The sequence below is a fragment of the Oryctolagus cuniculus genome, chromosome 11 (assembly GCF_964237555.1).
Source record: "Oryctolagus cuniculus chromosome 11, mOryCun1.1, whole genome shotgun sequence".
Lineage (NCBI taxonomy): Eukaryota > Metazoa > Chordata > Mammalia > Lagomorpha > Leporidae > Oryctolagus > Oryctolagus cuniculus.
The window spans coordinates 10310995-10338208 of NC_091442.1; the positions used below are offsets into that span (position 1 = coordinate 10310995).

The following is a 27214-nucleotide window of genomic DNA, read 5'->3' on the forward strand; positions in this document are numbered from 1 at the left end:
GTGGGCTCCTCGGCCCGCCGGCCCCTCCCCGCGCGGCTCGCGGCGCCCGTGTCCCCGGGCAGCCCGCCCCCGTGCTCTCCGGAGCCGCCCGTTCCGATGCGGTCCTCGGCGCAGCCCTTGTCACTGAGGCTGTCCGCTCCGGTCCGGCCTCTCCCGCGGGGCTCAGCAGCCTCCATCCCCGGCGCCCGAGCAGGTGCGCGGCCCGCGACGCGGCAGCCGGCTCACAGCCCCGGGCGAGGGGGCTGTCACCCTGGGCACCGGGCGCGCGCGGAGACCACGGCGGGAGGAAACGCGGGGAGCGAGCGCGCAGTAGCCCCGTCCCCAGCGAGACAAAGGAAGGGCGTCCGGGGTGGTCCGGGCCAGAAGAGGAAGCCGCAGGGGGGCCAGTCAACCCCCGGGGCGGGGCGGGGCGCCCACCGGCGGCCTCCGCGCAGAGGCGGCCGCGCCGGGGCAGGGGGCGGGTGGCGGACCCGAACGGGCTGCGCGGCCCACCCGGGGCGCACAAAGAGAGCGGGGCGGGGGGCGGCCCGCGCCGCCGCCGGCTCGAGTCCCCCGGCCCCGGAGCGAGAACGGGGCCCGGGCGCCCGCGGGGAAGGCTCACGCGGCCCCGGCGAAGGGCCTGCGCGCGCCGGGGTGCTCCCGAACCTGGTAAATGGCCGCCCAGCTCCCGGCCTTGTCGATCTGCTCGAACTCCTTTTCCATCTCCATGACGGGCCAGGGCGGCCGCTGCGCCGTCTGCCGCTCTAGGCCGCGTCGCGCTCCTCGCCTCGAGGCCCGCCGTACCCCGCAACGCCCGCCGCTACCGCCGCCCTAGCCGCCGCCGCCGCCGCTGCTTCTTCATGTCAACCCGGCAGCCGGAAGTACGCACAGCGCCTGCCGCCGACTCCGCCTCCGCAGCGAAAGGAGCAATCAGCGCCCGAGAATGTCGGCCAGCACTTCCGCGGGGCGGGTCCGGGGGCGGGGCTCCGGGGACGTCCGGCAGGGAACGCCCTCCTCCCGCGCGAGGCTCGGGGCTGGGGCGTGGCGCGCGCGCGTTGCCTCGGTGACCGCGGGGTCCCGCGAGGTGCGGGCGGAGCTGGGGCTGCCGCGGCGGCGAGGCGCGCGCGGTGAGTCAGAGTGGGGCCTGGGAGTCGTCCCGCGTCTGCCCTTCAGTGCGGTGTGCGGGGGGCTGGGCTCTGGCCGATGGCCGCCCCGGCTGCTGGCGAGGGCCCGGCCCTCGAGCGGTAGTGTCCCTGGCCGAGACGCTAGGAGTGGGCGGGTGGGCGTGGGAAATCCCGCGGGCCGCGTGGTGGACAGTGCAGCCCGGCTGACCAGGGTACCCGTTCCTGGAAACAGCGGGAAAGGCTGGCCGACTGGCCGCTTGGCCACATCCAGGCCTGGCTTTGCCACGGGGACATTGTGAGGGCCACGGGCTGGGGGGGAGCCAAGCTGGAGGGCCCGTCCTCTGACCCCTGTGCCCATGCCCACGGCCAGCCCGTGCTGCCTGGCGCTATCGGTTGAATTCCAGCTCATTCCTTGGGCGCCTGGGGCAGGCGCTGGGCCTGGCGTCCCGAGGACGCGCTCGGGTCATCTGCGCGCGCACCCCCTGGAGTAGGCACTGCCAGCTCCAGTTCTGGGGAGACGGAGGCGCCGGGAGGGAGAACCACCCGTCCGGAGCAGCACTGGATTCCCGCGTGCGTTGGGGCGGGCTGCCTGGGTCCAAATTCCACCTGGGCCACAGCCTGGGGGAGCCGCAGGTGACCGTGCATCTGCGCCCTCCAGGCCCTCGATGGGTGATGTGCTAAAAACCAAGACTGGGGTACAGAATGCTGTTGGCCTAGCGGGGAGCCCAGGAGCTCAGCCCAACAGCAGCAGGCGGGCAGGTGGACGGATTCACCTGCATCTGCATTGCTGGGCTCTCTGGAGGCCTCTCTTGAAGCCGAGGGCCCCACAGGGAGAGTGGAACAGAGGCGCTGGTCCAGGCGAGAGCGGCCTCATTTACCTCCTGGCCCCGGGAAGGCCGTGGGCTGCTCCTGCCCCTTCCATTCGCGAGTGCCGGTTTGTCTGGGACTCACCGCGATGAGAGCGCGGGCGGACAGAGAACAGACCTGGTTCAGTCCTGTCGCCGTCGTACGCAGAGCTGATGGGTAAATAGATCAAGGGCCCGTCCTGAGCCCCAGCGGCCCTCACGCCTGCAGGGTGACCGGCTCCGCCTTTGGGGCCACAGCTGGTCACGGTGGAGGCTGCTGTCATCAACTACTGCCGATTCCGGGGCTTCAGTTGGCAGAGTGCATCCTCTCGCAGTGCTGTAGGCCAAAAGGTGGGAGTTAGGGTGTCCACGGGGCGTCAGCCACGTGGGGGCAACTCCTCCGGCCCGGCGCCGCCGGCTCCGCCTGTCTGCTCGCTCTGCCTCACGCCGACAAGGACACCTGCCGTTGTGGGGGCCACCCTAATCCAGAACGGGCGATCCCAGGGCGCCCGGATGATCTCAGCTTGAGATCATGAAGTTAACTGTACCTGCAAAGACTTCTCACCCAGGCACTGGGTGTTAGGACTTGGCCGTCCCCTCGGTGGGGCCCCCGTGCAGCCCACACAGGGGCAGGGGAGGAAGTTCCCAACTTCGAGCACCAGCTAACGCCCCGCGCATTCACTCTTCACCTGACGGCAGCCAGAGATGTTAATATGTGGACCATGATCCCTCCTTTGCAAAACTCAAGTTTCCCATTCCAGTTAGAATAAAACCTAAAGAATTCCTAACCCTGGCCCACAAGACCCACCTGACCTGGCCACTGCCAACCTCTCTCACCCTTGCGTGCTTTGTTCCGGTCGCTTGCCCACCCCCTAACACACCAAGCTAGTTTCTACCCCAGGACCTTTGCACCAGCAACTGCTTCTGACGCATCACTCTTGTAACTTCTCACACACTTCAGATCTCGGGTCAGAGGTCACCACTGTCTCTAAAACAGCCCCCAGACACTCTGCACCCCAGAACTTGTTTATGTCATAGCACTCATCATTGTCTCTTTAAAAAAAAAAATATTGGAGCTGGCGCTGTGCAGAGCGGGTTAGCGCCCTCACCTGCAGTGCCGGCATCCCACATGGCGCCAGTTCAAGTTCCAGCTGCTCCACTTCCAATCCAGCTCCCTGCTGTGGCCTGGGAGAGCAGTAGAAGATGGCCCAAGTCCTTGGGCCCCCGCACCCACGTGGGAGACCCGGAAGCTCCTGGCTCCTGGCTTCGGATCGGCACAGCTCCGGCCATTGCAGCCATTTGGGGAGTGAACCAGCAGGTGGAAGACCTCTCTCTCTCTCTCTCTCTCTCTCTCTCTGCCTCTCCTCTCTCTGTGTAACTCTGACTTTTAAGTAAATAAATAAATCTTTTGAAAAATTTATTAATTTGAAAGAGTGACAGATCTTCCATCTGCTGGTTCACTCCCTAAGTGGCCACGATGGCCAGGGCTGGGCCAGTCTGAGGTCAGCAGCCTGGAGCTCCAGCTGAGTCTCCCACATGGTTGGCAGGGACCCAAGCCCTTGGGCCATCTTCTTCTGCTTCCCCAGTCACGTTAGCGGGGAACTGCGTTGGACGAGGAGCAGCCAAGCCTCGAACCAGAGCTCTGATATGGGTGCAGTTGTCACAGGCGGCAGTGAAACCCACTGTGCCGCGAGCCGGCCTGTGTCTCGTTTTTAGTGCTGGCTGATTTTCTACCCCACCCCATAAGGTTCTGTGAGGATGGGGACCTCAACCTCTTTTATAAATTTTTATTTTTTTAATAAAGATTTTATTTGTGAGGGGGAGAGACAGAGAGGTCTTCCGTCCGCTGGTTTATTCCCCAGTCGGCCACAACGGCCCAAGCCGGGTTGATCCAAAGCCAGGAGCTTCCTCTGGGTCTCCCACATGGGTGCAGGGGCCCAAGGACTTGGGCCATCTTCACTGCTTTCCCAGGCCACAGCAGAGAGCTGGATGGAAAGAGGAGCAGCTGGGGCTAGAACCGGCGCCCACAGGGGATGCCAGCGCTGCAGGCGGCGGCTTAGCCCACTGTTGCACAGCGGTGGCCCCCGTTTTCACTTCATTTCAGAGCCGGATCTTCCATCCACCAGTTTGCCCCCAGACGCTCGCGACAGCTGGGACTGGGCCAGGCTGAAGCCCGGAAGGAGCAGCTCATGTGGCTCTGTCAGGTGGGAGGTGGGGGCAGGTGCACGTTGGCAGGGAGCTGGATCAGGAGCGGGGGCTGGGACTTGGTAGCCGCTCTGCTGTGGGATGTCCCGGCCAGCGTCCTGCGCTCAGCCTTTTGCCTGTGTCCCGTCCCCGGGTGCTGGCTGAGGAGGGGGGAGCGCAGGAGCCGGAGCGCGTGAGGCTGGGGCCCGGCTCTGCCTGCGGAGTCCTGCCGTTCCCGTCGAGGCCTGGGCCTGGACGGCGGGGGCTGGGAATCAGTAAGGACCAGCAAGAAATGAGCGGATGCCCACATGTCGCGATGGCTGAAGCCCTCCTGGCAGGCTTCTCTGGCCTCTCCTGCGTGGACTTAGCTAATGGAGGAAGTCGGTACTACAGATCAATGGCCCATTAAACTTTGAAAAATGTCCTAAGGGTTGCCAGTGGAGGGGCAGCTGGTTACCTCACCTGTAGCGGGTCACTGGCTCCCAGCGTGGTGACGTGGGCAGGTTTCCTGGTGAGTTCCCTCACGGTCTTTCTCCCAGGAGGTAGCACAGGACCCAGGTGAGCCTAAACTGGGTCTCTGATGAAATGTCGCCTCCTCCGAGAAGCCCCCGGGGAGCCCTCCTCGTCCACGGCGCCCCTTCTCAGCGCTCACCGGGCCCCAGATGGCTTGTATTCTCCCCATGTCGCCAGGAGGTGTCGTGTTGTGCGTGCTTTGTCTCCTGGCTCTGCACTGAACGTCAGCTCCGTGAAGGGACTAAGTTGGCTTGGTTCGAGAGCAGGTTGTTCCAGGAGAGCCCACCTCGGAAGGTTCCGGAAACTGAGGTGGCAGGGCTCCTCCTCAGCTCCTGGACTCAGAGCTCCCTCTGTCCCTCACCGCACCCCTGGGAACCCAGAGCCAGGAAGGGAGGCGGCCCTTCCTGCTGAGATTGGCACGTGAGCCCCTCCCCCCCGGAGTTTGGGCACCAGGACATCCCTGGGGTGGAATCCCTACCAGGGCAGTGCCGAGGCCCAGAGCGCTTGGAACCGGATGCACAGAGCTTCACCCTGTAGCCCTGCGAGCCTGGTGCTGTCCCCAGTTTACAGATGAGCAGCCGGAGGTGCGGCCGGTGAGCGCTGCAGCCCAGCGGGCAGAGCGGCTGAGCCCGGCTCCGTGCTGGCCAGCGTCAGGCCGGGCAGTCGCCTCATCTGCTGGTGGCAGCCTGGACGCTTTCCAGCGAGGAAGAGCTGGCTGAAAGCGGTTTTCGCGAATCGGGGATGTACCGGCTTGTGAAAGTGGGGAGTCCTGAGGGGGCTCAGTGAAGACTCGGCCGAGTCCGGGAGCTCAGGCAGCGGCAGGGGGACCGGGACTCCCCCACCCAGCTCACAGCCTGGCTGCCCAGCCGCCCCAGCGGGAGGAGCGTGTCCCCGCTGGGCCCAGCACATGGCTGGGTCTTGAGCCTCATTGGTCCAGTTCAGGCCCACCTGCCGTCTCTAAGCCAGAATGTGTCCAGGGGAGAATTAGACCAATGAAGAAACTGAGCTTAGGAGGGGTGAGTTACTGAACCGCAGCCCAGTGAGGGGAGACTCAGGTCTAGGTACCGGCGTGTGGGCTCAGCGCCCACGAGCTCCGAAAGCGGCAGGAGGCTGCCGTGGCCTCGGCATCGTGGAGCACTTGATAGACGTGTTGTTCTGACTCCTGTTAGCGCAGCGGCGGACAGAGGCGAGGCCACGTGCCCACGCTCACGGAGGGCAGAGGCGAGGCCGCGTGCCCACGCTCACGGAGGGCAGAGGCGAGGCCGCGTGCCCACGCTCACGGAGGGCAGAGACGGGGAGCGGGCAGAGGCGAGGCCGCGTGCCCACGCTCACGGAGGGCAGAGACGGGGAGCGGGCAGAGGCGAGGCCGCGTGCCCACGCTCACGGAGGGCAGAGACGGGGAGCGGGCAGAGGCGAGGCCGCGTGCCCACGCTCACGGAGGGCAGAGACGGGGAGCGGGCAGAGGCGAGGCGCGTGCCCACGCTCACGCAGGGCAGAGACGGGGAGCCGGGTCTGAACCTGGCTTCATTCGGGATGTGGTTCTGGTTTTGAAATCCCTTCCCCTGCGTGAGTTCTGCAGCCTCAGTAGGGGCAGGAAGGCTGGCGGCCTGGAACCCCTCCCCGCCGGCCGCCTCCCACCCCCACAAAGACCCCCAGCTCTCCACCCCAGAAAGCAGCTCAGACTTTAAGCCATTCAAAATAAAACAAAAATGGGGCCGGCCCCGTGGTATAGCGGCTAAAGCCACCCCCTGCAGTGCCTGAATCCCATGAGGGCGCTGGTTCTAGTCCCAGCCGCTCTTCTTCCTATCCAGCTCTCTGCTGTGGCCTGGGAAAGCAGCAGAAGATGGCCCAAGTCCTTGGGCCCCTGCACCCATGTGGGAGACATGGAAGAAGCTCCTGGCTCCTGGCCTCGGATTGGCCCAGCTCCTGCCAGTGTGGCCATCTGGGGAGTGAACCAGTGGATGGAAGACCCCTCTCTCTCTGCCTCCGCCCCCGCCTCTGCCTCTGTAATTCTGCCTTTCAAATAAATAAATCTAAAATAAATAAATAAAGCCATAAACACACTCCCAAGCTGCCTCCGAAGAGTGACTTCCCGGGGGGAGGAGGCAGTGCGCTGTGGGGGAGGAACTGGGGGAATCACGTGTGTTCCAAGAAGGCACAGGCAGTGGGGGGAGCTCGCGGAGGGAAGTTGAACCCAAGGATGGAAACTATAGCTGGTCCTTGCCTCCAGCAAAGGAGAAGTCGATGGAGGGCTGCCAGAGGCCACAGCCACTTCCCTACGCTCCAGTTTATAGGGTCGGGGTGGGGGTGCCTCGGCTGTATACACAGTGGTCTGGTGTGGGTGCAAGTCTGGCTGACTCAGGCTCTGTGGCCTTGGGCAAGTGCTTACCCTCTCTGATCCTCCGTTTGCCACCTTTTACGTAAGGCAGAGTCCTGACAGCTCAATGAGGTGGTCTGTAGTTCAAGGCCAGGACTCGGTGGGTTGGCTCTTGTTACAGTCCTGCAGGCTGCCATCTGTCTCCAGATGTTTTCATAGTATATGTTGCCACCTGCTGTTTCCACCTCGTTTTTTTGTCCTGCTGGAGGTAAGCAGGGCCAGCCTTGTGGGTGGGCACGCAGCCCGTGCATGCGCACGTAGCCTGTGCACGCGCACGCAGCCTGTGCACGCGCAGGGCCCTCTGGGCTGCTGTGGTTATCTTGAGATTTTGAATAATCTGGGAGCAAGGAGCCCTGCTGATTGATTCATTTTGCTCAGGGAGGTGTAGAATTGCAAGATTCTGTCTGAAGCTGGGACAGTCCTGGCCCTTTGCTGTGAGAGGAGCCACTGTTGGGGGCGGGGAACGGCCCGATCCCCCGGGGTGGCGGGGAGCTGCTTCGTTGCCTGGTGGAGTAATTGCAGTAGCTGCGAGCCTCGGGCCTTCTCCGTGTCTGCCCAGGGCTTCCCAGCAGTCCCGTGAGGGCCGCGTGGCTGGCCCCCGTGGCGCAGTGGCATCAGGATGATGTGTGTGAGTTGGGTGGGCCGTAGCCAGACCGTAGCCCGCTGGAGAGAAGGAGCAGGTGCAGAGTTTAGATGTATGGAGGAGCGTTGCTCTGGTGGCTGTGTTCGGAGGTGGAGCCCATCCTCCGCTGGAGATCTGATCGAGCTGAGGTGGCGCGGCCGGCTGGAGCGTGTGTGCCCTTGTCCCAGAAGGAAGCTGCTAACGCTGTCACTTGGGGTGACAGAGAGCAGGCGGCCCCAGACTTGGGGGGACGTGCCGACAGCGCTCCTGAGGGCCTCCGCCAGGCCATGGCCAAGTGTGCAGCCGTGGGCACCGCGCGGGGATGGAGCTGCCTTCTCAAGGCCGTGGACAGTCCCACTGCCCATGGCCAGAGGCAGCTGAGGAAGCCATAGTTGCTGTGGGACGGGCAGGGCCGCTGGCCTCTGGGGCCCAGAGGAGGCCGAAGGGCCCAGTGTCAGAGAGAGAAAGGCGCAGGCAGCCTTCACGCCAGGAGCCGGGCCGGCTTCACGGCGCAGCGGCCGGCTGGACAGAGGCTGAGGGCCGCAGAGGGCAGACGCGGTGTGCTTCTCACGGTTTCCCCCAGGGCGTCATGACGCTCTATGGCTTGCTCTGGGCTCGTCTTAACTGGTGGGTCAGCTGCTGAGTGTCCCCAGTGCCCGCTGCCCTGCAGTGTAGAGGGCACGAGTCTGCCCGGCTGAGGACTACATTTCCCAGCTTCCCTTGCGGCTGCCAGTATTCCACCTGCCTCCACGCTGCCCGACAGGGTGATTGGAAGTGGTGTGGTCCATTTCTGAATCGCACCTGGAGAAATGGGGTTGCAGCTTGATGGGAATGGGTGCGTGGGGGCTGTAGGAGCTTTCTTTCCTCTCTCTCCTTCTGCCTGGAATGTGACCTGGTGGGCCCCAACTTGAGCTGTGCAGACAAGGGCCACGTGGAAAGGTGGAGAAAACAGTAGAGAGCCAGCCTTGGACCCAGACCCAGTGCACCTGCCCGGTCAGCCCCTGACGGTCACACCGGCCTCTGCAGGAGTGAGAGACACGGGGCTCGGGCTCCGCTGATGTGCTGGGCTCTCGTCATGCTGGCTCCTGTGGGGGCCGTTCCCCTGGTTAGAAATACACTCCACTTTGTTGAAATCCCTGTGCGTGGGCTCACAGGCGCAGCACCTGACCTTGTGTTCAAGGCAGTCTGGCCTTGTTTTGGGGGGCTGTTACGAGGGCTGGGTACCACTTATCGGTCAAGGTGGTGCCAGCAGTGACAGCCCTAGCAGACGTCACTCACTGTGGGTAATTTTCTGGTGTCAGCTGGGCTGGATCAAGAACACCTAGAAGCTTGGAAACGCGTGATTTGGGACGTGTCTCCGAGGCGTGACTTGGGACGTGTCTCCGAGGACGCTTCCAAGTGAGACTAGCCAGGGAGTGAGTGGACCGAGCGGGAGGAGCAGGCCTCCCCTGGAGGGACACCCTCGTGCGCCGAGACTGACCCTCCGCCGGGGACCTCAGTGGCTGGCTCTTGGACTCAGCTGAGATTCGCAGCCTCCGCCTCCCTGGTTCTGAGGCTCCTGGACTGGAACTGAGTGATACCACAGACATGGCAGGATCTGCAGCCTCTCAGTGCCGTAATCACGGAGCCAAGTCCCTGATAAATCCCCCTTCATGCATCTCGGGCACATCCCGGGGACGCCGTCTCTGACTGCCCAGCCCCCGGTGGTCGCCAGGCAGCCACAGGAGGGTCAGTGAGGCAGGCGAGCGCGGCCCGAGCCTGTGGGTAATGTCCTTCAGAAAGAACCCGGGCTGCACTCACGTCGAGTCACGAGCGCCCATCTCAGATGTTAAAGGGGAAGCTGGAAACCTCGGGGCCGCTGGGGCAATAAACAAGTGCCCGCGCGTGTGAATTCCCTCTGAGGCCAGTGCAGCTGGTAGCCTCTCTCCTCCTCCTCCCCTTCCCCTTTCTCCCGAGCCACCTGCGTGGGCGTGATTGCGAGCCTGGTCACGCGTGCGGCCCTCAGCCTGCTCTGCAGCCAGCATGAGGTCATGGGCCTGGGTCCCGCCTGATGGGACCCGAGATGGGGTCTGCCCAGAGCTTCTGGACGGGCCCCGCCCCTCGTGCCCGGGGGGACTTTCTCCACGGGCAAAGAGGGAAGAGCGGAGAGAAAGCACCTAGGTCTTGGGCAGCATCACGCCGTCGTTGAGCTGTTCCTGGAACCGCCCAGCTCGGCTCCTTGGAGAGGGAGGGACGCGTTGCCTGTCCTTGTCTGTGGTGGCAGCCATGTGCGTGCATGTGATCGGCCTCCTGCAGCTCTGTGGGTCTCAGGTTGAGCCACACCCCTTCCCGAGAGTACCAGCGGCTTTGGAAGTCAGGATCTCTAGAGAGCCATCTGCATCGCCGTCACCCCGTGCTCCGTAGGAATCTCTGTGTCATCTGTCGTCTTCATTCAGGATCCAGGCGGGCCAGGCCGTGTGCTGAGCTCTGTCTTGGCAGAGCTGGTGTAGGTCTTGGATGTGTGTGTGAGTGAGTGTGTGTGTGAGTGAGTGAGTGTGTGTGTGTGTCTGTCTGAGTATCCGTCCCAGCAGCAGGGCGTCCCCTCATGTTGGGCTGTCCAGTCTCCATCTTAGACTGCGGGGCCTCGCCCGGGGCCTGGGAGACAGGGAGGAGCTCCCTCGTGCTTGTCGAGTGAATGTGTGAAAGAATGAGCCATCACCACCTCATTTTGCCACCTGCCTGGACAGAGCCAGTTTCCCTCCCCCGCACTCCTGCAGAACAAGATGGTTCTTGCGGAGAGAGCGCGGGGAGAGGTTAATCCAATTCTCAGCTCCAAAGCTGCTTCTGGTTCCCGTCTTCAGCGATCCTTAATCCAGCCACTGCCGGCGCGTCAGCGCTGAGCCAGCTCTGACCTGGCTCTTCTCCAAGGAGAGTAGGAAGGGATTGTGTGGATTTAAGTCATTTCTAGAAACAGGGGAGAGGGCTGCACTGTGGCACAGCTGGGCACCACCAGTTCACGATCTGGCTGCTCCACTTCCCATCCAGCTCCCTGCTGTGGCCTGGGAAAGCAGCAGAAGATGGCCCAGTGCTTGGGCCCCTGCACCCACGTGGGAGACCTGGAAGAAGCTCCTGGCTCCTGGCTTTGGATCGGCCCAGCTCCGGCTTTTGCAGCCATCTGGGGAGTGAACCAGATGATAGAAGTTTTCTCTCTCTCTTTATCTCTGCCTCTGCCTCTCGGCGGGGGGGGGAGTTGAGAGAAGCCACGTAAAGTGGGCCAAGTGGGCCATCTCAGGCACGAGTGTGAGCTCCAGCGTTGGAGGAGGGACACTTTTTTATTTTCCTTGTTTTATATCCTGGAAGTAGCAGACGTTTAATGAAGGAAACTTGGAACTGTGCAGGAAAGAGCTACACCACTTGTAATGGCCGCATTCAGATTTCGGAAGGGGGTTTTCTTTTTTTTCTTTTTTCTTTTTTTTCTTTTTTGACAGGCAGAGTTAGACAGTGAGAGAGAGAGATAGAGAGAAAGGTCTTTCTTCCGTTGGTTCACCCCCCAAATGGCCACAATTGCCAGAACTGCACTGATCCAAAGCCAGGAGCCAGGTGCTTCTCCTGGTCTCCCATGGGGTGCAGGACCCAAGCACTTGGGCCATTCTCCACTGTACTCCCTGGCCACAGCAGAGAGCTGGCCTGGAAGAGGGGCAACCGGGACAGAATCCGGCGCCCGACGGGGACTAGAACCCGGTGTGCCGGTGCCACAGGCAGAGGATTGGCCTAGTGAGCCGCAGCGCCGGCCCAGGAAGGGGGTTTTCATTTTCTGCTGTTTTCTCTGTCCCCCCTCCTCTGTCCCCTTGTCTGCCTGCCTTTCCCCGGCTCTCTGTCTCCTGTCTCCCCCTCTGTCAGACCGTGATGTTTGCGACCTTCTGAGAGCGCTCTCCCTTCGATGTCCGCCAGCGCCCAGTCCCATCTCTCCCCTCCGCGGTAACCTCTGGGAAACCTGGATGCTTTGTCCCCAGAGCGCTGGTCGCCGCTCTCCTGCCCTAGTCAGCTCCCAGAGTCCTCCTGTTCCTGTCTCAGGAATGCAACACTCAGCCTGACTGTCAGCAGCTTAACAAATTCTCTGTCCTACAGAGAAGGAGAGGTCTGGGGGCGTCAGGTGTGCCTCAGGCGTGCCGCACGCAGCTGGCCACCCCCGCGGCGTTCAGCCCTGCAGCTCGGGCTGAGCCCTCCTCCAGCACTGGCCAGGAGGGCGGGGGAGTTCACGACTTGAGAAGCTTGCTTTAGCCAGTGCGGGACCGGACATCGTGGGCGAATGCCTCTGTTCCCGGCCCTCGGTGGGGGCAGCTCACAGCACGGCCCTGCCAGTCTCCAGGAGGCCCCTAGTGGGGTGCGGCCCCCTTGCCCCGTGACACCTGCTCCCGCATGTTCCTTCCCCGCCCTCAGCAGGTGCCTCCCAGATCTCCTCTCCAGTCAATTACTCACGTTCACATCGTGGTCGCCGCCAGCCAAAGGGGGCGGGCGTCTGGCTCTTCCTTGCATCCGGCTAAAGGCTCCTAATGGCGCTGTCCCCCTCCACCGCCTGGGAATCTGGGCACCTGGGAGCCGGGAAGGGGCAGCCCCTCCCCCCAGCCTCCAGTCATGGAAGCAGCAGAACTGGGTTTCCGTCCAGGAGCCCCCACAGCTGCTTGGTGCCAGGCGTTCCCATGTGCGGTGGGTGGCGGCAGGTGCTCCGAGCCCCTCAGCCTGCGCTCAGAGGGGGGCCAGCCCGGCCCGCTGGGGGTCACTTCAGCCCGATGGCAGCCTGCCCCCGCGCCTGCCAGCAAGGATACGTGAGAATCGGAAGCGCGCCTTGCCCTCCACACCCGGCAGCTCCATGTCCCTGAGCCGTGAGTCCGGCCTGGGTGACGGACGGGCGGTGGGGGCGAAGCAGAACTCTGAAATCAAATCTGAGATTGGAGTGTTCCCAAGGAAATCTGAAACACACACCAGAAAGCTGGACACTCACACAGGAACTTCACAAAGTGGAAAATGGAATTTAGGGAGCTGTTCACTGTGCTGCAAAACAATCTGAAATCCATGCGTGGTTTTTCCGTAACATACATTTTCCACGTGCCCTTGCGTATACTTCATGGAAAATGCAAAAATAAACGGTTAGTTCCATTTTTTCATGACCGGGGGGGGGGGTTGTGATATAAAGTGTAAACACACAGCTTCTAGAATTTCTAGAAACTTCACATGCTGGTTTACCCTGAGACTAGATCAAGATGCAGAAGTCCTGGCCGGCGCTGCGGCTCACTAAGCTAATCCTCCGCCTTGCGGCGCCGGCACACGGGGTTCTAGTCCCCGTCGGGCGCCGGATTCCGTCCCGGTTGCTCCTCTTCCAGGCCAGCTCTCTGCTGTGGCCAGGGAGTGCAGTGGAGGATGGCCCAAGTGCTTGGGCCCTGCACCCCATGGGAGACCAGGAGAAGCACCTGGCTCCTGGCTTCGGATCAGCGCGGTGCGCTGGCCGCAGCGAGCCAGCTGTGGCGGCCATTGGAGGGTGAACCAACGGCAAAGGAAGACCTTTCTGTCTCTCTCTCACTGTCCACTCTGCCTGTCAAAAAAAAAAAAAAAAGATGCAGAAGTCCCTCCCCCACCAGGGTCCCCACCCCACCCAGGGTCCCCTCCGCCACCAGGGTCCCAGCCCAGGGTCCCTGCCCCTCAATCAAGAGCGACCGCTGTCCTGACGCCCGACACCCTGGCTGGGTCTTGCCTGTGGAACTCGCACCTGTGCCGCGTGCACGCGCTGGGGCCGCCCGCCTGCGTCAGCAGTGTGGCCGGGAGACTCAGCTCATCGTGGGCTTAGCTGTGGCCCCCTTGTTGGGATGGCTGAACGGTGAGGAGGTTTAGGGGCAGAACCGAGACAGCTCTGCTGCCCAAAAGAGCCTGGCACGCTCCAGAATTGCAGAGAGGGAGGTTGACAAAGCCCATCCCTCAATTTTTTTTCCCCTAAAAAGTCAGAATTGCAGAGGGGGAGGGGGAAGATAGAGAAACCTTCCATCTGCTGGTTGCCTCCTGAAAATGGCTGCAGTGGCTGGGGCTGGGCCAGGCAAAGCCAGGAGCTTCACCCCGGTCTCCCATGTGGGTGCTGGGGCCCAGGGACACTGCTTTCCCAGGGAGCTGGACTGGAAATGGAGCAGCCGGGACTCATGTGGGCACCCATATGAGGTGCTGGCATCGCAGGTGGTGGCCCCATCAAAGCCCATCCCTTAGCGGTACCACACCTCTGGAGCGATGACTTCTTGTTCTGCTTCTCTAAAACGGGGACAGATGTCGGGTCCCGCCTCCCAAGCCTTCACACGCTTTGGGTGAGGTCAGCGCACTTTGCAGGCGGCCGTCGTAGGGGAGGCGCTGCCCACTGCAGGCTCTGCTACGGGTGCGGCCACTGCTCTGCTCCTCTTACAATGACCCAGAGCAGGGAAAAGAGAGTTCAACAGAGAATATTTGGTGGCAATTATCATAAAAAGGGAATGATTTCATAGTCATGCCTCAGTGAACCGAGATGTCTCAGAAACCGGTCAGCCGGGTGCCGCCTGAGTTCAAGGTCACACCAGTCCCGAGAGGCCGTGGGGATGGTGCTCCTTCGCCAGATGAGGCAACTGAGGTCCCCCCCACCCACCGAGAAGCAGCGCCCCCAGGCTGGAGAGCCAGGGACCGGGAACCACGCCGTTCTCCTTGCCTTTCACCCGGTCCTCATCTCCTGCGGGGCCTCGCGGCCCTTGGGGCGCACAGGGGTGACCCCCTGTGTGGTGCAGCCTCAGAACTTACTGGAATATAGTCTGTGTTGATGTTTTCTCATCTGCCTGTTCACATGGGGCTGAATCTTTCTTGTGGTCTCATTAGAGCACTTTACGAAAAACCCGTGAGTCAGACAACTCAGCAAACAGGTTCTGAGGTCAGCCCAGCGCACGGCAGCTGGGAGGGTCGGCCTTTTCTTTTTATAAGATTGATTGACCTGAGAGCACAAAGAGCTCTTCCATCCGCTGGTTCACTCCCCAAACGGCTGCAACAGTCAGGGCTGGGCAGGCTGAAGCCAGGAGTCGGGAACTCCATCCTGGTCTCCCTCGTGGGTGGCAGGAGCCCAAGCCCTGGGCCACCCTCCACTGCCTTCCCAGGCATGTTAGCAGGGAGCTGGGCCAGCCAGGGCTGGAACCAGCACTCGGACGGGATGCCAGCCTTGCTGGTGGCAGCTTCACCTGCCGCACCACACCCCCAACCCCACCGTTGGGTTTCTGTTACAGAGGTCGCCCTCGGAGGCACCAGAGTTCTCCCGTTGTATATTCCAGGAACCAGCCCTGGCCTGCAGGAATGGAGGCTGTGGTGCGCTGTGGAGAAGTGAACAGAGAAAGCTCCAGAACTAAACGTGGAAGGGCCTGGCAGCAGGCTGCCCTGGGGGGCTCCGGATTGCACCATCAGCTCTGGGGATGTCACCAGGGTGCGCCGCCCGCACCATCAGCTCTGGGGATGTCACCAGGGTGCGCTGCCCACAGTGCGCTCAACACGCACTCACACTGCTGTCGATTATCGGCAGGAAGGGCAGCTCCGGGGTTGGCTGACTTGGTGGATTCAGAAGCTGAGGTGTGTTACCCGAGAACCCGCCTCCCGCCGTGCCAATCACAAGCCGCCTTCATCCCACAGCTGCTTGCCCGAGGCTGCCCGGGGCCACCATCACGGTAATGACTCGAAGACGCTTTGTTAGAATTCCAGCGTGGGAAAGAGAGAGGGGGTGCCTAGCTGGGGCTCTCTAAGGCTGAGGCCATGCTGCCGCCAGAGGCCCCCAGGAAATACACCCCGCTGTCTCGTTGGCCCCTGCCGGCTGGGGTCAGCTCACCTCTGACCCAGTTATCAACAGCAGGCACGACGGGATTTTGGTCCCCTGGGGGACGTTTCGTGTGCAGACAGACATTTTTGGCTATGACAACTTGGGGAGACGACGAGGGAGCTGGAGTGGCAGCTCACGGGTAGAAGGCAGGGGTGCAGCTGGACACCCCGCAGGGCACAGGGCAGCTCCTCCCCGCCCCTCTGTTGCTGCAGGGGACGGGCGACGAGGGTCGGGGGAGGGCACCGGCAGCTCCCACTGCCAACTGCTGCTCAGAACGTGTTGTGTCGCCCTGGCTGGGACTCAGATCTCCGAGAGGGTGTGGGTGGCCGGCCCAGGCCCCGTGCCCACTCCCAGCTTTCAGAGGGCCGTGCACTGTGGCAGGCCAGCAGTGCCTGTGCACCAGCTGGGGTGCCGGCACAGAGGGCGGAGAGGGCGGTCCAATGAGCAGGAAAAGCCCAGATCAACCCCTCTAGGCAGCTGAGGCTCTGGTGGGGCCTGAGGGAACCCGCAGAGCTGGGACAGCACCCCTCCGGGAATAGGATGGACGCCCCTCTGGGAACAGGAGGACATCTGCTGGAAGCACGCGGGCGGGGCTGGGCAGAGCGAGAGGGAGCCACACAGTAGCTCCCGCCCCAGATACGAGGTCTGCTCCTGCACCCCTGGAATCAGCGTTGGCCTTGGCCTTGGGTCTCTTCTGACCAACAGAACCTCCTGGAGGTGACGCCGGCCCAGTTCTGGTAGCCCTGAGCCGTAGCAGAACTCTTGGCTGCCCCGGGAGAGCACTGAGAGGCTGTACGGACCTCCAGCCCACGTCACGATGGTGCCCCCCCCCCCCAGCAGGCCCGGTGAGCACAAGAGCCGCCCACCGAGCCCTGAATAGCACCGCCAGGCAGCTGTGCTTAGGCCACGCCGTCTGGGGCGCAGGAGTTGATGGCCAGAGCGGTGCAGGTATACAGATGTTGTACACGTACATAATTGTTTGTGTTCACCTTTACTTACATTTACAGCATTTCTTATAAGATGGACACAAGGGAGTCATGGAGAAAGGAGGAAACACCATCCCCAAGATAGGGCTGCAGGGGCAGTCGGGATTGGTTTGTCCTTCCAGCCTTTCTCCCCGTGCCAGCTGCGAACCTCTGTGCGCTCCCCTCCCGCGGATGGCACCGTCCTCGGCCACACCAGCCGTGACAGCCAGCTGTCGCCCTCCCCGTAGGCCTGTACCCGAATCCCGTGACCCGGTGAAGACGGTGCTGTCTATGGCAAAAGCAGGCGCACAGCTGTGGTGACATCGAGGCCTCGAGGGCAGGCATCGGGGTAGCACTTTCAAACGCTCCGGGGCTCCCGTGGCCCTTGGCAGAGTGCCTCGCCCAGGCCCCTGCCCCTGCTAATTTGCATCCTGGGGACAGCAGTGATGGCTCACACCGTGGGGCCCTGGCACCCACGCAGGAGACCAGATTAAGACGCTGGCTTCGGGATTCAGCCTGGCCCAACCCTGCCGAGCTGGTGACTTGGGGGTGAACTAGGGCACTGCAGCCCCATCTGTCTCTCTGCCTTTCAAATAATTTTTGTTTTCAACAAAGGCAAGTTCACTTTAAAATAAACCAGCTGGCAATGCATGTCAAGAGGGGAGATGATCGCGGCACATCACGGAGTCCTGAACACAGGGCGCCCGGTGTGGCCACGAGGCCCAGGCTGCACACGGCCTCTGGAAGCCGGACAGGGCAGGGAACCGACGCGCCCCTCAAGCCTCCGCGGAGGACACAGCTCGGCCAGACCTTGATTCTGATGCCCACAGACCCCCGTTCTGGCTTTCTGATGGCCAGAACTGTCGGCTAACACAGGTGTGCCCTTCAGCCACCAGCTTGGTGGGGACTGGCTTCGACGGGGCCAGGGAGAGCCGCGCCACACACCCCCTGCCTGCCGCGCCACGCACCCCACCTCACCTGCTTCCCCCGTTCTGTCACCACCGCAGGGAGGAGGTGAGGAAGCCAGAGCTCAGAGACCAGGGGACTTCCTCAGGCCACACGGCAGCTGGGCACACAGGCAGGGACGGGCGGGCCCTGCCCTTCATGGCCGGGCTTAGTGTCGGACTGATCTGGGCCCGGGGACACAGACACACAGGGGGCTCGGGCTCTTCGTGTCGCCATTTTGCCTGTGTTGTGTTTTCCCGGCATCCACACGGTGACCTCAGTGGAAGTGCCCACCGCCGGAACGTGACCTCTCGGGTTTCGCATCGCAGGGGTGACTTCCTGGGCAGGCTCGGCTGCTGCTGGCACTCAGAGTGTCACTGTCAAAGACGGACTCCCAGCTGGCCCAGGGTTCAGGTGGGCCCCAGGCAGTGCTGAAGACCTGCCGGAACCGGAGCCGCCACGTCAGCCTCCCCGGTGTGAGGTTAGGGTGTTTTCATGGGACTTGTACAGACCACGTGTGACACCTCCGCAGCGGAGCCAGGACAAATGCGCCCCTCACCTGCGACTCTGGTCTCTGAGCGAGCAGGGCCTTCCTCTCCCACCTGGGAGCCAGGCTCGCGACAGGCGTGCAGGCGTCTTGGACGCTCACTCCCCACAACCGCACCAGGTGTGTGGTCTGAAGCCAGCTCCCAAGGTCCCTGCGCCCTGTTGTTCAGGTGCCCCGTGGGAGTGGAGTGCGCTTGGCGGGCCTCCAGCCTTAATTTTTCTCTCTTGGCTGGGCAGTTGGTGGCCGTGCTGGGGCCGTCCCGAGACGTCGGTTTTGCTCTCTGACTAGGCCGTGATTTTTTTTTTTTTTTTTCGACAGAGTGGATAGTGAGAGAGACAGAGAGAAAGGTCTTCCTTTGCCGTTGGTTCACCCTCCAATGGCCGCCACGTCTGGCGCGCTGTGGCCGGCGCACTGCGCTGATCCGATGGCAGGAGCCAGGTGCTTCTCCTGGTCTCCCATGGGGTGCAGGGCCCAAGCACTTGGGCCATCCTCCACTGCACTCCCTGGCCACAGCAGAGAGCTGGCCTGGAAGAGGGGCAACCGGACAGAATCCGGCGCCCCGACCGGGACTAGAACCCGGTGTGCCGGTGCCACTAGGTAGAGGATTAGCCTAGTGAGCCATGGCGCCAGCCTAGGCCATGATTGACATGCGTTAAACTCACCCTGCTCAGTGGGGTTCTGCAGGTTCTGACGAATGCATGCAGCCGTGCACCTGTTGGCACAGTCAACGCAGAACCACTCCAGCACGCATGCGCGGCCCCCGTGGGCTGCCGCGTGCCCACACCCCCGCCCGCCACGGCAGCCGCCTGTCCTCTGTAGCTGCAGTCCTGCCGTCCCCCCAGGTCATGGAGCCGCAGGGCTATTGCCCGGCCCGGCACCCGGGGATCCGCCCAGACCATCACCGGGACGGAGAGCGCCGCCCTGGAGCTGTGCCCGTCTGTGGGTGCCCTGCGGCCGAGGGAGCCTTTAGGCAGCTCCCCAGCCTTGCCCCTCGTGAGTGAAGCCAGCGTGCGAGTTCGCGCTCTGTCTGGGTGAGTCTCGAGTGGGACTGCCGGGTGACTCGGCAGCGGCGTCTTCATCGTGGAATCCGTGGCTGGTTTCCAGAGAAGCCCGTACGCTCGGCGCTTCCACCCGTGTGCCCGGTGGCCACCCGTCTTTGTCCGTACTTTCTCTTTTGATGTTGTCTATTTCGGTTCAGTTTATTTTAACCATTCCTAAAATAATCTAAAAGCTGAAAGTCACCACGGATAAAGTTTAAAATTCGTATCTCAGATGTCGAGGCCCCGGGTGACCCGAGTCTTGGCCGTGATCTGTTCCTCAGCCTTGCAGATGTCGCCACAGGGCCCTTGCACAGGCTGCCCGTTCTCTCCCGACCCCATTCCTCCCCTCTGCCTGGGTCCCCTCCTACAGCCACGTCCCGTGACCAGGTTCTGTTGCTGGTTCCGTGTGTGTGTAACCCCCTCCCCGCCCCATGCTCCTTATTTATCTCTTTCCTCTGTGGCTCTCAGCAGGGCGCAGGTCTGAGGCGTTTGTGGTGGTCAGGGCCGGGCTGAGGTGCCCTGCACTTCGCCTTGTACCTTGCCCGCTCCGGCCTCTCTCCCAGTTCTCTGCCAGGGCCCATCTTGTCACTGCAGGGGCCTGGCAGAAGCTTGATGGGAGCTCTGGATGCCTGCGGGCTTCCCTGCACCTGCACCTCTGCCCTGAGCCCAGCACAGGTGCACAGCAGTGGGTGACACGGGTGTGACCCTCAGCACAGAGGGCGTGGTGGCTAACGCCCAGCCTCCTCCTCTCAGCTGTCCTGAAGTGGACTGTGCCGGCTGCCCGTGGAGGGAGGCAGCTCATCACAGCCCCTCGCTGGCCACCGTCCCCTCCCTCTCGCGCTGTCCGCTCCCAGGGATGGCTCCCAGCCCTGCGGGACCGTCAGTGCCGGCCCAGGCTGCTGCCCGACTTCGCAGCCCTAACTCCCACATCTTCTTGGGTGATGGATTCTGTGTGGGGTTTTCCTGTCTGACTACCAGCGTCCAGCGGCCTGGGGTGCTGGGGAATAAATGCGCCCTCCCTTCCTTCCGGAAGCCTCGGACCCACGAGTGGCCAGAGGTGGGGTGCAGCCCCCGTGCCCCTGGTGCCCGGGCGGGTCACGCGGCACCCCGTGCCGGCCCTGCGGCCCAGATCTGTTGCGGTAACTGGCTCGCTGCTGGCCCACCTGCCTCTTCCCGCCCGTGCCTGCCGGGTCCCGGGTGCGGTGGGGAAAATCCAGGCCAAGGTGCACGGAGGGCGCCGGGGGCTCCACGCCGAGACATCGCTGCGTCCCTGCAGATACCTCTCGTAAGGGGCTGGGGCTGGGGCTGGCGCGGGCGCGGGCGGCTCCGCCTCCCTCGGGTCCGCGTGCCACGGGAGGCGGCCCTGACGGTGCTGTCACGGTGCTACCCGTGGGCGCTCGCCGGGGAATGGCAGTGACCAGGGACGCTCCCCTCCACAAGTTCCCGGTGAGTCTCAGCCCCAGTCAGGACACGTGATGCAGCACCAGCCAAGCAGAGCAGGGGACGCACGATCGCTACAATGATTGGTTCGGAGATGGGGCTACGGTGCACGTGGGTCCAATCAGAGTTCATCTCCGGATGTTTGGCGGCTGCTAGCTTGGGGGGACCCCGACAAGCGCACGTGGTTTACTGTGATTGCGGAGGAGCATTAGAACTAGAACCCCTCGACTCGGGGTCTCCTGCGTGCGTGGTAGCGACTGGGCCGCGGGCGCCATCACTGCAGGAGGCCGGAGACAGGAGTGGGGCTGGACTCGAACCCAGGCCCTCGATAAGGAACGTGGCCTCCCAAGCTACAGCCGCATCCCTGGCAAGTGCGGGCCCGAGCCACCCTCCGGCCTCCAGGCGCGCCCTGCTCCGTGTGCGCAGCGCCACGGCAGCCCCCCTGCCGGCGGCCCCGTCCCAGGGGCTTTGCGCTCGGCCCTGTTCCCCCAGGACACCGCGTGGAGGGGGCAGCGGTTCCGCATCGCAGCTCCTGGACGCAAAGTTGTCCCCGGTCCCCACAGCCGCTGCCAGCTCCGCGGCCTGGCTGGGCTGCATTCTTTGGGTGCTCCCTCCCAGGGCGGCGCCCGGCCCTGCCCCGACACTCCTAGAATACTCAGGGCTCGGGCATTCGTCTCCCCCAGTGGATGGGGAGGGGACAGAGGTCCAAAGGGACTGATTTTTAAATATTTATTTATTTGAGAGGCAGAGCTACAAAGAGAGAGAGGGAGAGGCTGAGAGGTCTTCCACCTACTCTCCAAATGACTGCAACGGCTGGAGCTGGACCGGTCCATAGCCAGGAGCCAGGAGCTTCTTCCGGGTCTCCCACATGGGTGCAGGGGCCCAAGCACTTGGGCCATCTTCTACCATCTTCTACTGCTATCCCAGGCCATAGCAGAGAGCTGGATCGGAAGTGGAGCAGCTGGGACTCGAACCAGTGCCTGTATGGGATCCTGGCGGTGCAGGCAGAGGCTTAGCTGACTACGCCACTGCACCAGCCTCAGATGACTGGGGTTTGAAGCCGCGGCCGGCTCCCAGCACGTGGGCTCCCGGCCACTGCATCGTGGGGCTGCCTTACCCTGATCTTGCCAGGGCTGTGGCTGTGGTGTGGACGCTGCAGTCAGTGTCGCTCACTCAGTAGCAAACATCAACTGAAAGCCAACCGAACAGACTGTTGGGCTTGGGGACTAAGAATCAAAACGGTTTTCTTCCCCGTGTGAGGTTCTGCGACCGTGACTTTCCAGGGCGAGGTGGTGAGCCAGGATCCTTCCATGGCCATGAGGCACACAGCACGCAAGATAGAGGGCGCCCCCTACAGTTGAGCAGTCCATGACCTGCACAACCGTGTGTGGCAGCCGTGCTAGTGGCAGAGCTGGGATGCAAGCCCTCGCCTTCGCCTCCCACCTGGATGCCTTTGCATCCCCGCCGCGTCTCAGTTTGGGCCCCGATTTCTTTTGGTTGGTCCCGGTGCCCGTCTCATGTTGCAGGCGTCTCGGATGCCAGGAGCTCTTTGGTTTTCGCTCATATCTGAGAGGAGGCACCGGCAAGTTCCCAGGAAGCGCCCTGGTCTCCCTGGGGCATGGCTGGGCTGAGGGCCAGCTGTGCCAGCTGCGTCCGGAATGTCGGCGCCCAGCAGTGTGTTTGCTGGGCAGGCCCACCTCCGGGCCTCCCCGTGAGGGTCCTGTCTGAGCTGGGGCGAGTGCTGGGTCTAACTGCCTTGCTTCCGGCCGTTGCCTCCCCAGCCCTCTGCAGCTCCTGCATCCCCAGTGCCCACCTCCTGTCTCTGCTACCACCTCCAGGAAGCAGCCCCCAGACCCGCCACGCCGGGGGGCCCCTACTCAGGCTGGCCGGGGCCTCCCTGCACCAGGGTCCGGCTCCCAGCATGCCCCACGCCCCTGCTCTGGGCGCGTGCAGCGCCACCTGTCCAGTGTATGTCATAGACGTCCCTGTCTACTTACGCAGCAGGAAGAGAAAGGAAATGAAAAAGGGAGTTTTCAAGTGTCACAGTCTTTGTTTCGGCCGGCGTCGCGGCTCATTAGGCTAATCCTCCGCCTTGCAGTGCCGGCACACCGGGTTCTAGTCCCGGTCGGGGCGCCGGATTCTGTCCCGGTTGTACCTCTTCCAGGCCAGCTCTCTGCTGTGGCCAGGGAGTGCAGTGGAGGATGGCCCAAGTGCTTGGGTCCTGCACCCCATGGGAGACCAGGATAAGCACCTGGCTCCTGGCTTCGGATCAGCGCGGTGCGCCGGCCGTAGCAGCCATTTGGGGAATGAACCAACGGAAGGAAGACCTTTGTCTCTCTCTCTCACTGTCTAACTCTGCCTGTCCAAAAAAGTTTTTTTTTTTTATCCCAAGTCGTATTTGTGTATTTTTTTTAAATCTTTTTTTAAAAAAATATTTATTTATTTGAAAGTCACAGTTACACAGAGAGAGGCGGAGAGGCAGAGAGAGAGAAAGAGAGGGAGGTAGAGAGAGAGGTCTTCCATCCGCTGGTTCACTCCCCAGTTGGCCGTAATGGCCGGAGCTGCGCCGATCCGCAGCCAGAAACCAGGCGCCCTTTCTGGGTCTCCCATGTGGGTGCAGGGCCCAAGGACCTGGGCTGTCCTCCACTGCTCTCCCAGGCCACAGCAGAGAGCTGGATCGGAAGTGGAGCAGCCGGGACTCAAGCCAGCACCCAAATGAGATGCCGGCGTGACAGGCAGTGGCTTTACCTGCTACACAGGCAGCGCCAGCCCCTAAAAAGTCTTTATAACACTAAGAAGCATGGCGTGGGACCTCCTGGGGCTGCGGGTTAAGCTGGCACCGACAGTAGAGCGGTGGCTCCGGTCCTGGCCTCTCTGCTCCCTGCCGACCTCAGCCCGGGGGCAGCAGCCGAAGACGCCCGAGCGGGTGTGCCGGGCCATCCGTGAGGGAGACCAGATGGAGCTCCTGGCTTCTGGCCGTTGCAGCCATCTGGGGAGTGAACCAGCAGATGCAAGACCTCTCTCTGTCTCTCCCTCTCTTTCAAATAAATAATAAACACAATTAAGAGAATTACAAGGTGCTTGGAGCATTAACTTAGATTATTTTAGTTTTAAATGAACGTGTAATGGAACTCATTCATTTATCGCCGAAGCAGTTTCCTAAGGAAGGAAGGTGCACGCTTTTTAGGCGAGTTTGCGCCGCATCCCCACACCCGGAGCCGGCGCTGCCCGCTTCCTCCCCGCTCGGTCCCAGCGCGGCATCGGTGTCTGCGTCGTGGGTCGCAGAGTGCCTGGGGACTCCGCCCCGGTGCTGTGTGCTCTCGTTATTTAGTGTGTGACACACGCACACGCGGGAGCTGAGGCCAGAACTGGAGCCGCACTCGGTTCTCGCGTGGGCGACGGCGCAGGGTCCCGTGCGCACCTGCGCTTCCGCAGAGCGTTGAGCTTTGCAGGCTTCGCCCGCTCAGACGCAGCTGCGGAGCACCCGGAGCGCGACCCTGGCGGGCTGAGAGCGGCCCCTCTCGGGACGGGTGCGGCCCGGGGTCCACGCAGGACCCGCGCTCCTCGTTCGCAGGCTTCTCCATTCTTCCCAGGTTCCCTCACCGCGGGGGCAGGCGCCACACCGAGTACTGGACGTTGCCGCTTGGCTATTTTGCGGATCTCTCAATCTTAACCGGCGCCCTGGAGCCCCCGAGCCCAAACCGGGCCCCTCGCCCTGTCTCCCCAGCTCAGCACGCCCGGCCCCACCCACGCGGCCATGTGAGCCCCAGGCGGGCTGTCTTCCCCTGTGCCACACCGGCCCCGCGACGGCCACCTGCTTCCCTGTCCCATGCCTGGACCGCCCGCTCCAGCCTGCCCGTGGCGCCCTGCTGTGGCTCCCTCCCTCCACGAGGTGTTCAGGATGTGTTCACTTGGCTGTGAGACCAGACGGCGGCTCGGAGCATCTGGTCGCCACCTGTCCTGTGTCCTCTTCCACACATTCCTGAAATGGCCGCCCCATCTGCTGCCTCGCCGGCCGCGTGCCCTTCCTGCCCAGATACTTGCTGGCCGAGCAGCTGGGGACTCAGATCCGGCTCCTCCTGCTCCTTAAGATGTCACCCGTGCCTCGTCCCGCGCTCCCGGGCCCTGCGTGGTCCCATGCCCTGCTGAAGAGGCCCTGGCATGAACTTGACTTCCCACGCCGCCGTCCCCTCCGCCAGCCTCGGTCACGTCCCATTGCGCCCAGGGACTGTCACCCAGCCCTCTCCCACAGTCCCTGTTCCATTTTCCTTACTGTTAGAAGCAATGTGACATCAGATACCTGTCTATACGGATACCCGTCTATACGAATGCCTCTGTCTATACAGATACCTGTCTATACGTCACTTATTGTGTTTTTAAAAATGTTTATTCACTTGAGAGGCTGTATGTGAGAGAGAGAGCAACAGCGAGCTTCCATCTACTGGTTCACTCCCCAGATGGCCGCTAAAAAGCCAGGGCTGGGCCAGGCTGAAGCCAGGAGCCAGGAATTCCCACGTGGGGGCAGGGCCATCGGCTGCGGCTTCCCCGGTCATTAGCAGGGAGCTGGATCAGAAGCAGAGCATCCAGGACTTGAACTGGCACTGGGGTATGGGATACCGGTGTCTCAGGTGTAGGCTTTACCCGCCACGCCACAGCGCCGGCCCCTGCGTGTCATTTGGTACGAGTAGGAACAGGCCTGCGGGATGAGGTCCCGGGAGCAGAACGGCTGGGTGGGAGCTGCGAGCCCAGGAGACCTGCTGACCCTTGGCCGGCGCTCCTCCCGCGGCGCCTCCTTGGACCGCAGGTGGGAGTGCCCGCGTGTGGCCTCCCCGGCCCAGGGTAGGGTCGGGGGCAGTCGGGCTCGGCCAGCCAGGGTGGTATCTGTGTCCCAGGTTAAGCGTGGCACTGCGGGCTTCTGCCGCCTGCGCTGCCGCCTGTCAGCTGTCTCTTGCCCGCGGTACGGTTACCGCTCTTACCGTGGCTTCGCGGCAGCTCTCCATGTATAGGAGCAGCGGCCCTTGGGGGGTCCACACCAGCCCAGTGTCCAGCCTTCGTCCTCTGCCAGACGTAACTCTCATTTCAGGACCTCTAGGTCTGCGTCACCCTTAGGAAACCCATCAGCCGGAAGCTGTCAAACGTTCGCCCCAGTCTTATCCGGCCGCGCCTGCAGCTCCCTGGGCCGTCTGGAAGCTGTCAGGCCCGCTGTGAAGCGGGGTCCCCACCTGGTTTTTTCCTGCGTGGGGTCCAGGCCGCTCCTTCTCATCTCTTCTCTCCACACTAGTGTCCCTGCCTCTCTGACTGCCCTAATCGAGAATTTGCTATCTTGGTCTTTTCTTTGTGTCTTTTCACAGAATTTATTGCAAAGTGTAAATTTCAAAACATTTGTCAGGGGCCGGCGTTGTGGCTCAGCAGGTGAAGCCGCCACCTGTAGCACCAGCATCCCATATGGGCGCCGGTTCGAGTCCCGGCTGCTCCATTTCCTATCCAGCTCCCTGTTATGGCCTGGGAAAGCAGCAGAGGATGGCCCAAGTGTTTGGGCCCCTGCACCTGCGTGGGAGACCCGGAAGAAGCTCCTGGCTCCTGGCTTTGGTCTGGTTCAGCTCCAAATGTTGCAGCCATTTCGGGAATAAAGATATTTCTCTCTGTGTCTCTCCCTTCCTCCCTATCACTCTGGTTTTTTTTAAAAAAAATTATTTTATTACTTGAAAAGCAAAGAACTGTGGAGCCTGGTTAGAAGGTGCCCAAGCAGCCCCACAAGGAGAGCGTTAAAATGGCGAAATTTTGGGGGCTGGCACCATGGCGCAGTAGGTTAATCCTCCGCCTGCATCCCATATAGGTGCTGGTTCTAGTCCTGGTTGCTCCTCTTCCAGTCCAGCTCACTGCTGTGGCCCGGGAGTGCAGTGGAGGATGGCCCAAGTCCTTGGGCCCTGCACCTGCATGGGAGACCAAGAGGAAGCTCCTGGCTCCTGGCTTCGGATCGGCGCAGCTCCAGCCATAGCGGCCATTTGGGGAGTGAACCAACGGAAGGAAGACCTTTGTTTCCCTCTCTCACTGTCTAACTCTATCTGTAAAAAATAAATAAATAAAATAACAAACTTTTCTCGAGCTGACAGAGAAAACGAAACCGAGGCTAGCCCCCCATTAGCAAGGCTGCGGCGCTCTCGGGGTCCTTTCGTATATGCGCCAAGACTTTCCCTCGTGGCAAAAGCGATGGGACGGGCCTCCAGCTCTGCCCCTTCCGTCTTCCAGCCGTTAGCGCCGGGCCCAGTGACCGGCAGAAAGATGGCTGAGCCGGGAAGAGGAAACACAGGAGCCGTAAGCGCGCCACAGGACACGCCGCTCCCTCCGCCAAGCCGGCCGCAGGTCGGTGCGCAGAGCGGTCATTCCGCCCCGAGCAGATTGGCGCATGCCCAGAAGCCGTGTGGGCAGGGACACACTGTGGGGGCAGGGCCGCGCTCGCGTCTGCTGGGGAGGCGGGAAGGGGGGCAGGCCCGCGGGGGGCGACTCTACCAGCTGCTCCTGCGTCCCACTGTCCCTATGTCTGTCCATGTCAGCTGTCCCCGCGCACACGTCACTGTCGCTGCGCCCACGTCACTATCCCTGTGTCTGTCCACGTCACACTGTCCCCATGTGTGCCCACGTCACACTGTTCCCATACCCACGTCACACTGTCCCCATGTCCACATCACACTGTTCCTACATCCATGTCACACTGTCCCCACGTCCTTGTCACACGTGCTCCAGCAGCGACCGCCGCGGGCCTGAGGGTCTGGGAGCGCCAGCAGGTGCACCTGGA

The 27214-nt window shown here is 62.4% G+C and overlaps 1 protein-coding gene and 2 long non-coding RNA genes across 4 annotated transcripts in view; 1 reads left to right on the forward strand and 2 right to left on the reverse strand.

Moving 5' to 3' along the window:
- The window catches only part of PTPN1 (protein tyrosine phosphatase non-receptor type 1), a 60055-nt gene extending 59199 nt beyond the window's left edge, over positions 1 to 856 (reverse strand). Inside the window, exon 1 of the mRNA XM_051832625.2 lies at positions 646 to 856. Coding sequence (XP_051688585.2) covers positions 646 to 708 — 63 coding nt within the window. The 5' untranslated portion in view covers positions 709 to 856. The remainder of the gene's footprint in view (positions 1 to 645) is intronic.
- Positions 1 to 27214, reverse strand: part of LOC127487350 (uncharacterized) — a 1183652-nt gene that overhangs the window by 1051923 nt on the left and 104515 nt on the right. The window lies entirely within an intron of this gene.
- Positions 948 to 6715, forward strand: LOC127487349 (uncharacterized). Of its 2 annotated transcripts, XR_011379832.1 has the most exons (3): positions 973 to 1106; positions 4053 to 4152; positions 6457 to 6715. It is a non-coding gene; the product is annotated as an uncharacterized lncRNA (long non-coding RNA). The 2 variants fall into 2 exon arrangements; XR_007914128.2 differs by lacking the exon at positions 4053 to 4152 and having other exon boundaries at positions 948 to 1106.